The 12,225-nt window shown below is 37.9% G+C and overlaps 1 protein-coding gene across 1 annotated transcript in view; it reads left to right on the plus strand.

Moving 5' to 3' along the window:
- Window positions 1-11,979, plus strand: part of LOC122989107 — a 29,049-nt gene extending 17,070 nt beyond the window's left edge. Inside the window, exons 22-38 of the mRNA XM_044361787.1 lie at window positions 70-126; window positions 227-289; window positions 3,336-3,521; window positions 3,693-3,824; window positions 3,994-4,179; window positions 4,357-4,488; window positions 4,587-4,857; window positions 5,129-5,721; window positions 5,908-5,964; window positions 6,065-6,127; window positions 9,172-9,357; window positions 9,529-9,660; window positions 9,830-10,015; window positions 10,193-10,324; window positions 10,423-10,693; window positions 10,965-11,582; window positions 11,901-11,979. Coding sequence (XP_044217722.1) covers window positions 70-126; window positions 227-289; window positions 3,336-3,521; window positions 3,693-3,824; window positions 3,994-4,179; window positions 4,357-4,488; window positions 4,587-4,857; window positions 5,129-5,721; window positions 5,908-5,964; window positions 6,065-6,127; window positions 9,172-9,357; window positions 9,529-9,660; window positions 9,830-10,015; window positions 10,193-10,324; window positions 10,423-10,693; window positions 10,965-11,582; window positions 11,901-11,979 — 3,344 coding nt within the window. The remainder of the gene's footprint in view (window positions 1-69; window positions 127-226; window positions 290-3,335; window positions 3,522-3,692; window positions 3,825-3,993; window positions 4,180-4,356; window positions 4,489-4,586; window positions 4,858-5,128; window positions 5,722-5,907; window positions 5,965-6,064; window positions 6,128-9,171; window positions 9,358-9,528; window positions 9,661-9,829; window positions 10,016-10,192; window positions 10,325-10,422; window positions 10,694-10,964; window positions 11,583-11,900) is intronic.
- The last annotated feature ends 246 nt before the right edge of the window (window positions 11,980-12,225 follow it).

The following is a 12,225-nucleotide window of genomic DNA, read 5'->3' on the forward strand; positions in this document are numbered from 1 at the left end:
TGCGTTGGAAAACAAAAGTATTTATTAGTATTAAAGACTGCTCAAATGTCTCTTGCTCTTCTTTTCCAGCCGTTAGTTTGAGGATTCAAGAAAAGAACAACGATTTACCCAGTCACATGGGGCAACGTATTGGTTACAGCAATAGGCTTGTTGTAATGTGTGATGGGCGGTATGTTTTTCATGTTGAGGAATTTAATGATGAGAATCTCGCATTTGTTCCGAGCAGCGAAGAACGTGTCTATCCATGCCACTCAAACCAGTTCTCCTACCAAGTGGTGGTACGTCCTCAGTACGCCACAGATTAGTTTCCTCTCTGGGAAAGAGATAATATAGGAGGATGAATAATGAAAAACATATTATCTGATCTTCATACTATCACCTCAATAAGATATATTTTATGTAAGTTGATATATTGATTTTATCAGGCACTTTCCGTTTCTTCACTTCCATGCTGATTGGAAGTGAATTAGTGATTATAAGTTAAATTTTTGATGGTTCTCGATGGTCATGAGAGAGAATTTGTTCCAAAAAACAACTATACAAGACAAGTCTACTCTTAAGTCACCTTTGGTCAATTTAAATTTATGATCACAAACCACTCAGCTTTGTTTGTACCTGTTTTAGTTGATTTGGTTTTTGTATATTGTATCTTTAATTAACTGCACTTGTATACTTGTTTTAACTGATTTTCTTTTATCTTGTATCTTTTATTACTTTCTATCTTTTCAAGTCATTTTAAACTGTTACATCATTGTAAATAAGGGCAAGCCCTCAATGATGAAGTTTAAATAAAGGCAATAATAAAAACCGACCAGTGGCCTGTGTGATGACATACTCTCCTGAAGGTGCTGATGGGGAGGCAGTCCTTCCACACCAGGATTGTAGTCCACAATAACAAACCTCACTGGGAGAGAGCTTAAGTTGATATGAGTGAGCCAATGACCTCATGGTGACTTACACCGAGTTAAACCGGATCCTCCACTTATATATGTTGTTAATACTTTATTTTACAGGTCTATAATTATCTAAAAGTTTCTAGGAGGTTGCTTGGAAAGAATTAAGTAATTTGGTAGCCTACTCATTAAAGTGAAAATTAGACTGTGTTCAGTTGGTTCAATTATTTCAGTTAATTGGTACTGTAACCCAGAAAGTCTTTTAGTTGTTGCACAGCAGGTCATCTGAACATAGAAAAATGTAAAATCTTTCTACAGGCAAATATACGATTTAACATTTATGAAGAATAAAGTTACCAATAATAAATGAATAATTGAATTAATAATGGATATTTACATGGGTTTAAACAGAACTTTCTTTCAAGGAAATTCCCTTTTTCACTAACCTATCATTAGTTCCAAATTACATAGTTCTTTACAGGGAACTTCCTGTGAAATTAAGGTCACTTTTAGGATATTACAGACCTGTAAAATGAAGCATTAACTATGTCCAATGAATCATGACAATCTTCTCCAGCAAGGTTGTGTGCTTACCAGTATAATAGATCCCAACAGAACATTTTAATTATAATTGTATTATTCTGAACATGCTCAATCTTTCATCTGTAACTATGGATCATATTTAAAAAGCTATGAAAAATCTTAGTCTGAAAAGTAAATGTTTGACAGAAATGTCAAATTAAGTTACCCCTGAAATGTTGTGGGGTAGAAGAGTAAATATTATCGATGGAAATACTCAAGTAAAGTACCTCAAAATTTTGGAGAAGTAGGTCCACTACTTTTCTTCCACTGCTGAACTGTACATTTACCTGACATCTCTACAGACATTTTCACTGAAATTATATTATCTGTAACTTTCTGTTGTTTGAATACAGGCATGTACATACCGACATGTATTACCACCAGGTGGGTATGAAAGGAACCAACTCACTGCTGGAGGGTCGCTGCCCTCTGCAGGCAGCTTCCCGGTACATGAGCTCCTTTTCTTCTAAAAAGTCTAATAAGACTATTTTTGTTCTATTTTAGCTTCCCAAGGTATTTATTTGTTCACATAATGTGATGGCACCACAACAAAATTTCACATTTGACCGTCTTTTCAATTTACTTGTTGGACAAACAGTACATATAATTTGCATATGTTGTAATTACTCTAAATTTTACACCAATGGCTATTGTAGGAATAAGATGTTCTGAGAAACTCCCCTTTAGAGGGAGTGGCGATTCCTGGAAAATAACTGGACACCCTTTGTGAAATTGTGCAACCATATCTCCAATTTATTTCTTCACAGATCCCTTTCTTCAGTTCACTTCATTTTGAGTTCTGGTAAGTTTATTCCTCTTTTAACCAGAAAAATGTATGGATACTGATAGCATTGCACATTATATGAGGGAAAAAATGTTTAGAGAAAAACATGAGGACAAAGGAAGGATCATTTGTCATTATCGTACATAATTTCAGTCACACCAAAGATGTTCTGCAAAATTGCACATTTTGCATGTGTTAGTGTACATTGGGTTATATGCAAGATAAAATATACCTACAGTATGTCATTTGAAAAGAAACTTGCTTGTCGCTCTCATGGTGATGTTATGTCTGGGTTTCTAAAATGTACTTTGATCCTAAAAGCAGCTATAAAATAAAAGTGACAGGAAACCAAACTTAGCTCCTCTGTCTGTAGACAGGAGTGGATGGTCACTATTCAAAAAAATGTGCTGATCATAGAATAAGAAAACATTTCTGAATACAGAAACTTAGTGATGTTCCCTGTTTCCATCTTTTTCCCAGTATAATGCAATCAAAATGAAAGAAAATACTTTCTTACTATTCTGCATTCTTTTCGTCAGCCTGTCTTCTGGTGAGTAAAACTGTTTTTATCTTGTAAAAGCCTCCACAGCTTAATTTAACAGTGAACAAAAAAGCAATATCCTCCAGAAAAAACTTTCCAGCTATTTCAATCCTTTGTATCTTTAGGCCAATATCTTCCATGTACATGTATGAGACAGACGTTATTCTTATTTCGAAATATAAATGCTTACTGGCTTATATTCTTGTGTGTTTAACAATATTCTCAATGGCAATGAAGAGAATATTGAAAAATAAAAAACTATTTTTTCATCACATCTATTACATATAGCAAATTTTGCAATTCCTAAATGGACAAATTTGGATCTATTAACTGTCAGCTTGTACAAAGTAATCTGACATTATTTAATTTCAAGGGCTGACAAACACATAACTTGCAATAAAAAATAATTGTACTGTAGCCTTAATATAATGCAAAACATGAGCTCATGGATGAGACTTAAGAAACTTTACAATACCTGTACACAGATGCCTAAATGTGGTTATGACATTACATTTGATTTTTCACACCTCTTTAGCTTATGAGGAAGGTTATATTAGGCTCACTGGGGGTCAAGACTCCTCTGAGGGCCGAGTGGAGATCTTTCATGATGGCGTTTGGGGGACTGTGTGCGATGATGACTGGGATATGAACGAAACCCAAGTGGTGTGTCGACAGTTAAGTTTCCCGGGTGCAAAAGAAGTTCTGGTATCATTTGGCAGCGGTAAGGAAGCTCTGCTTGACTGTGACAGTGTGGAAATATATGTCTGACACCGCTATTTCAAAAGTAACTTTGCAACTCAGATAAACTTTCTTTGAACAATGAACAATATTTGCTACAGATATTATGATGAAAGTGTGACTATTTTTCATTGTGTGGTTGATTTTGTGTTAGGGGAAGGTAACATCTGGATGGATGATTTATCCTGTAATGGGACAGAGACAAACCTGATGCAATGCGAGTTCCCTGGGTGGGGGGTCAATAACTGTGGTCATGGTGAGGATGTTGGCGTTAGATGTGAAGATGGTAAGGCAACCAAGTTTTGACAAGAAGTTGAACTCAAAACACGCAATTTCTCTTTTCAACACATAAAACGTGAGCTCATGGCATGAGACTATGTAAACTTCACAATACCTGTGCACAGATGCCTAAATGTGGTTATGACATTACATTTGATTTTTTCACACCTCTTTAGCTAATGAGGAAGGTTACATTAGGCTCACTGGGGGTCAAGACCCCTCTGAGGGTCGTGTGGAGATCTTTCATGATGGCGTTTGGGGAACTGTGTGCGATGACAACTGGGATATGAACGAAGCCCAAGTGATGTGTCAACAATTAAATTTCACGGGTGCAAGAGAAGCTCTGGTATCATTTGGCAGCGGTAAGGAAGCTCTGCTTGACTTTGACTTGCCTGTAGAAATATATGTCTGACACTGTTATTTCAGAAGCAACTTTGCAACTCAGATAAACTTTCTTTGAACAATGAACAATATTTGCTTCAGATATTATCATGATGAAAGTATGACTATTTTTCATTGTGTTGTTGATTCTGTGCAAGGCAAAGGCAAAATCTGGATGGATGATTTATCCTGTGACGGGAAAGAGACAAACCTGCTGCAATGCCAGTTCCCTGGGTGGGGGGTCCATAACTGTGGTCATGATGAGGATGTTGGCGTTAGATGCAAAGAGGGTAAGGCAACCAAGTTTTGAAAAGAAGTTGAACTCAAAAAATGCAATTTTGCTTCCCAACACACTGAAACCAAACCACTTGATATTGATCTCTATCAGGGCCAGAACCTATTGATGAGGATTTCAGCCATGAGTTCTCTTTGGACCACAACACAAGCCTCTCTCATCAGCTGGGGGAACTGTTTGACAGTGGACGTGACTGTGACTTGAACATCACAGTGGTTGTGGACAACAACATTGTTGAGACAATCTGTGCTCACAGGGTCATCCTCTCTCTGAACTCATTCCTCAAAACCTCACAGTCGGATTTCAGCAGCCTCAGCATTGATGTCACCTCTGACTGCAGTAAACATGCCAACAACTTTGTCAGGTAAAAGTTCAAACTACCACTAGCTCTCTCATTGGCCTCCTTTCATCAGTAATAGTTACTGATGACTTCTGTTATATCTTTTACTTGTCTGATGACCTTTTACTACATATTTGTCAGGTAAACCTTTAACACTCATAGCTGATTTTCACTCTCAGGGTGTCAACTGGCTTTGCAAAATTAAGTTGAATTTGGTGTCTAATTCCAAAATTATAGGAAAACATTTGACAGATTGTTGTTGTGTTAGTAATAGCTGAGTTTGTTTGCATTTCAGATACTTCTACACAAGAAAGATCACACTAGCCTCCACCCTCTGCATTCTCAGGATGGCAATGGACTGGGATCTGAAAGAAATTCAGAATGAAGCAGCAAATCTTTTCAGATTTTTTGTCACAGAAGATGTCAGTTTCCACTATCAAAAGTCTTTCTATGAGTATGCGGTCCGTACAGGTGATGAGTCTCTGCAGGAAGTCTGTCTTCGCTACCTGGCTTGGAACTGTGAGGCACTGATCCGCTCTCCAGCCTGGACAGATCTTCCATTTGGCCTGGTCAAAGCTCTTCTGTCTCGCTCAGACCTTGTAGTACATAATGAAAAAGTCATCCTGCATGGACTGGAGAGATGGGCAGCAGCCCAAGGAGACACAACCATTCCTGAGATCCTTTTCAAGCTCATCCGTTTTCCAATGATACCAGCGGAGGACTTAAACACACTTGATGGCTCACAGTACTATGGCAGCAAGCTGCAGGCGTTTCAGTTCAATGCCCTGCCCTTCAAGGCACTGCTCAACAATCTGAAGGATGAACAAAATGTCTACACATCCAGGATTTACACTGGCAGACCATGGAGCTTTACCTTCAGCTCCCGAAGTGTCAAAACTTACAAGGATTTGGGGTTCTATCTTCTTCATGGGCAGCGCATCAATAGCCTGACATTTGATTTCCAAACACCTGTTCATAACAGCGCCTATTTTGCTTTTAACAGCATGAGTTGGAAAACAAAAGTATTTGTTAGTATTAAAGACTGCTCAAATGTCTCTTGCTCTTCTTTTCCAGCCGTTAGTTTGAGGATTCAAGAAAAGAACAACGATTTACCCAGTCACATGGGGCAACGTATTGGTTACAGCAATAGGCTTGTTGTAATGTGTGACGGACGGTATGTTTTTCATGTTGAGGAATTTAATGATGAGAATCTCGCATTTGTTCCGAGCAGCGAAGAACGTGTCTATCCATGCCACTCAAACCAGTTCTCCTACCAAGTGGTGGTACGTCCTCAGTACGCCACAGATTAGTTTCCTCTCTGGGAAAGAGATAATATAGGAGGATGAATAATGAAAAACATATTATCTGATCTTCATACTATCACCTCAATAAGATATATTTTATGTAAGTTGATATATTGATTTTATCAGGCACTTTCCGTTTCTTCACTTCCATGCTGATTGGAAGTGAATTAGTGATTATAAGTTAAATTTTTGATGGTTCTCGATGGTCATGAGAGAGAATTTGTTCCAAAAAACAACTATACAAGACAAGTCTACTCTTAAGTCACCTTTGGTCAATTTAAATTTATGATCACAAACCACTCAGCTTTGTTTGTACCTGTTTTAGTTGATTTGGTTTTTGTATATTGTATCTTTAATTAACTGCATGTATACTTGTTTTAACTGATTTTCTTTTATCTTGTATCTTTTATTACTTTCTATCTTTTCAAGTCATTTTAAACTGTTACATCATTGTAAATAAGGGCAAGCCCTCAATGATGAAGTTTAAATAAAGGCAATAATAAAAACCGACCAGTGGCCTGTGTGATGACATACTCTCCTGAAGGTGCTGATGGGGAGGCAGTCCTTCCACACCAGGATTGTAGTCCACAATAACAAACCTCACTGGGAGAGAGCTTAAGTTGATATGAGTGAGCCAATGACCTCATGGTGACTTACACCGAGTTAAACCGGATCCTCCACTTATATATGTTGTTAATACTTTATTTTACAGGTCTATAATTATCTAAAAGTTTCTAGGAGGTTGCTTGGAAAGAATTAAGTAATTTGGTAGCCTACTCATTAAAGTGAAAATTAGACTGTGTTCAGTTGGTTCAATTATTTCAGTTAATTGGTATTGTAACCCAGAAAGTCTTTTAGTTGTTGCACAGCAGGTCATCTGAACATAGAAAAATGTAAAATCTTTCTACAGGCAAATATACAATTTAACATTTATGAAGAATAAAGTTACCAATAATAAATGAATAACTGAATTAATAATGGATATTTACATGGGTTTAAACAGAACTTTCTTTCAAGGAAATTCCCTTTTTCACTAACCTATCATTAGTTCCAAATTACATAGTTCTTTACAGGGAACTTCCTGTGAAATTAAGGTCACTTTTAGGATATTACAGACCTGTAAAATGAAGCATTAACTATGTCCAATGAATCATGACAATCTTCTCCAGCAAGGTTGTGTGCTTACCAGTATAATAGATCCCAACAGAACATTTTAATTATAATTGTATTATTCTGAACATGCTCAATCTTTCATCTGTAACTATGGATCATATTTAAAAAGCTATGAAAAATCTTAGTCTGAAAAGTAAATGTTTGACAGAAATGTCAAATTAAGTTACCCCTGAAATGTTGTGGGGTAGAAGAGTAAATATTATCGATGGAAATACTCAAGTAAAGTACCTCAAAATTTTGGAGAAGTAGGTCCACTACTTTTCTTCCACTGCTGAACTGTACATTTACCTGACATCTCTACAGACATTTTCACTGAAATTATATTATCTGTAACTTTCTGTTGTTTGAATACAGGCATGTACATACCGACATGTATTACCACCAGGTGGGTATGAAAGGAACCAACTCACTGCTGGAGGGTCGCTGCCCTCTGCAGGCAGCTTCCCGGTACATGAGCTCCTTTTCTTCTAAAAAGTCTAATAAGACTATTTTTGTTCTATTTTAGCTTCCCAAGGTATTTATTTGTTCACATAATGTGATGGCACCACAACAAAATTTCACATTTGACCGTCTTTTCAATTTACTTGTTGGACAAACAGTACATATAATTTGCATATGTTGTAATTACTCTAAATTTTACACCAATGGCTATTGTAGGAATAAGATGTTCTGAGAAACTCCCCTTTAGAGGGAGTGGCGATTCCTGGAAAATAACTGGACACCCTTTGTGAAATTGTGCAACCATATCTCCAATTTATTTCTTCACAGATCCCTTTCTTCAGTTCACTTCATTTTGAGTTCTGGTAAGTTTATTCCTCTTTTAACCAGAAAAATGTATGGATACTGATAGCATTGCACATTATATGAGGGAAAAAATGTTTAGAGAAAAACATGAGGACAAAGGAAGGATCATTTGTCATTATCGTACATAATTTCAGTCACACCAAAGATGTTCTGCAAAATTGCACATTTTGCATGTGTTAGTGTACATTGGGTTATATGCAAGATAAAATATACCTACAGTATGTCATTTGAAAAGAAACTTGCTTGTCGCTCTCATGGTGATGTTATGTCTGGGTTTCTAAAATGTACTTTGATCCTAAAAGCAGCTATAAAATAAAAGTGACAGGAAACCAAACTTAGCTCCTCTGTCTGTAGACAGGAGTGGATGGTCACTATTCAAAAAAATGTGCTGATCATAGAATAAGAAAACATTTCTGAATACAGAAACTTAGTGATGTTCCCTGTTTCCATCTTTTTCCCAGTGTAATGCAATCAAAATGAAAGAAAATACTTTCTTACTATTCTGCATTCTTTTCGTCAGCCTGTCTTCTGGTGAGTAAAACTGTTTTTATCTTGTAAAAGCCTCCACAGCTTAATTTAACAGTGAACAAAAAAGCAATATCCTCCCCAAAAAACTTTCCAGCTATTTTAATCCTTTGTATCTTTAGGCCAATATCTTCCATGTACATGTATGAGACAGACGTTATTCTTACTTCGAAATATAAATGCTTAGTGGCTTATATTCTTGTGTGTTTAACAATATTCTCAATGGCAATGAAGAGAATATTGAAAAATAAAAAACTATTTTTTCATCACATCTATTACATATAGCAAATTTTGCAGTTCCTAAATGGACAAATTTGGATCTATTAACTGTCAGCTTGTACAAAGTAATCTGACATTATTTAATTTCAAGGGCTGACAAACACATAACTTGCAATAAAAAATAATTGTACTGTAGCCTTAATATAATGCAAAACATGAGCTCATGGATGAGACTTAAGAAACTTTACAATACCTGTACACAGATGCCTAAATGTGGTTATGACATTACATTTGATTTTTCACACCTCTTTAGCTAATGAGGAAGGTTATATTAGGCTCACTGGGGGTCAAGACTCCTCTGAGGGCCGAGTGGAGATCTTTCATGATGGCGTTTGGGGGACTGTGTGCGATGATGACTGGGATATGAACGAAACCCAAGTGGTGTGTCGACAGTTAAGTTTCCCGGGTGCAAAAGAAGTTCTGGTATCATTTGGCAGAGGTAAGGAAGCTCTGCTTGACTGTGACAGTGTGGAAATATATGTCTGACACTGCTATTTCAAAAGTAACTTTGCAACTCAGATAAACTTTCTTTGAACAATGAACAATATTTGCTACAGATATTATGATGAAAGTGTGACTATTTTTCATTGTGTGGTTGATTTTGTGTTAGGGGAAGGTAACATCTGGATGGATGATTTATCCTGTAATGGGACAGAGACAAACCTGATGCAATGCGAGTTCCCTGGGTGGGGGGTCAATAACTGTGGTCATGGTGAGGATGTTGGCGTTAGATGTGAAGATGGTAAGGCAGCCAAGTTTTGACAAGAAGTTGAACTCAAAACACGCAATTTCTCTTTTCAACACATAAAACATGAGCTCATGGCATGAGACTATGTAAACTTCACAATACCTGTGCACAGATGCCTAAATGTGGTTATAACATTACATTTGATTTTGTCACACCTCTTTAGCTAGTGAGGAAGGTTACATTAGGCTCACTGGGGGTCAAGACCCCTCTGAGGGCCGAGTGGAGATCTTTCATGATGGCGTTTGGGGAACTGTGTGCGATGACAACTGGGATATAAACGAAGCCCAAGTGGTGTGTCAACAATTAAATTTCACGGGTGCAAGAGAAGCTCTGGTATCATTTGGCAGCGGTAAGGAAGCTCTGCTTGACTGTGACTTGCCTGTAGAAATATATGTCTGACACTGTTATTTCAGAAGCAACTTTGCAACTCAGATAAACTTTCTTTGAACAATGAACAATATTTGCTTCAGATATTATCATGATGAAAGTGTGACTGTTTTTCATTGTGTTGTTGATTCTGTGCTAGGCAAAGGCAAAATCTGGATGGATGATTTATCCTGTGACGGGAAAGAGACAAACCTGCTGCAATGCCAGTTCCCTGGGTGGGGGGTCCATGACTGTGGTCATGATGAGGATGTTGGCGTTAGATGCAAAGAGGGTAAGGCAACCAAGTTTTGAAAAGAAGTTGAACTCAAAAAATGCAATTTTGCTTCCCAACACACTGAAACCAAACCGCTTGATATTGATCTCTATCAGGGCCAGAACCTATGGATGAGGATTTCAGCCATGAGGTCTCTTTGGACCACAACACAAGCCTCTCTCATCAGCTGGGGGAACTGTTTGACAGTGGACGTGACTGTGACTTGAACATCACAGTGGTTGTGGACAACAACATTGTTGAAACAATCTGTGCTCACAGGGTCATCCTCTCTCTGAACTCATTCCTCAAAACCTCACAGTCGGATTTCAGCAGCCTCAGCATTGATGTCACCTCTGACTGCAGTAAACATGCCAACAACTTTGTCAGGTAAAAGTTCAAACTACCACTAGCTCTCTCATTGGCCTCCTTTCATCAGTAATAGTTACTGATGACTTCTGTTATATCTTTTACTTGTCTGATGACCTTTTACTACATATTTGTCAGGTAAACCTTTAACACTCATAGCTGATTTTCACTTTCAGGGTGTTAACTGGCTTTGCAAAATTAAGTTGAATTTGGTGTCTAATTCCAAAATTATAGGAAAACGTTTGACAGATTGTTGTTGTGTTAGTAATAGCTGAGTTTGTTTGCGTTTCAGATACTTCTACACAAGAAAGATCACACTAGCCTCCACCCTCTGCATTCTCAGGATGGCAATGGACTGGGATCTGAAAGAAATTCAGAATGAAGCAGCAAATCTTTTCAGATTTTTTGTCACAGAAGATGTCAATTTCCACTATCAAAAGTCTTTCTATGAGTATGCGGTCCGTACAGGTGATGAGTCACTGCAGGAAGTCTGTCTTCGCTACCTGGCTTGGAACTGTGAGGCACTGATCCGCTCTCCAGCCTGGACAGATCTTCCATTTGGCCTGGTCAAAGCTCTTCTGTCTCGCTCAGACCTTGTAGTACATAATGAAAAAGTCATCCTGCATGGACTGGAGAGATGGGCAGCAGCCCAAGGAGACACAACCATTCCTGAGATCCTTTTCAAGCTCATCCGTTTTCCAATGATACCAGCGGAGGACTTAAACACACTTGATGGCTCACAGTACTATGGCAGCAAGCTGCAGGCGTTTCAGTTCAATGCCTTGCCCTTCAAGGCACTGCTCAACAATCTGAAGGATGAACAAAATGTCTACACATCCAGGATTTACACTGGCAGACCATGGAGCTTTACCTTCAGCTCCCGAAGCGTCAAAACTTACAAGGATTTGGGGTTCTATCTTCTTCATGGGCAGCGCATCAATAGCCTGACATTTGATTTCCAAACGCCTGTTCATAACAGCGCCTATTTTGCTTTTAACAGCATGCGTTGGAAAACAAAAGTATTTGTTAGTATTAAAGACTGCTCAAATGTCTCTTGCTCTTCTTTTCCAGCCGTTAGTTTGAGGATTCAAGAAAAGAACAACGATTTACCCAGTCACATGGGGCAACGTATTGGTTACAGCAATAGGCTTGTTGTAATGTGTGACGGGCGGTATGTGTTTCATGTTGAGGAATTTAATGATGAGAATCTCGCATTTGTTCCGAGCAGCGAAGAACGTGTCTATCCATGCCACTCAAACCAGTTCTCCTACCAAGTGGTGGTACGTCCTCAGTACACCACAGATTAGTTTCCTCTCTGGGAAAGAGATAATATAGCCGGATGAATAATGAAAAACATATATCTGATCTTCATAATACTCTCACCTCTATAAATTATATTTTATCCAAGTTGATGTATTGAATTGATCTGGCTTAAGAAAAAGATGGAAATATTTCCAGATGACTTTCCACTTCTTCACTTTCATGCTGATAGGAAGTGAATTAGTGATTGTAACTGGATTGTGGTGTGAAGGGAGGTGTGTGTTCTTTACGGT

Source organism: Thunnus albacares, chromosome 9 (assembly GCF_914725855.1).
Source record: "Thunnus albacares chromosome 9, fThuAlb1.1, whole genome shotgun sequence".
Taxonomy (NCBI): domain Eukaryota; kingdom Metazoa; phylum Chordata; class Actinopteri; order Scombriformes; family Scombridae; genus Thunnus; species Thunnus albacares.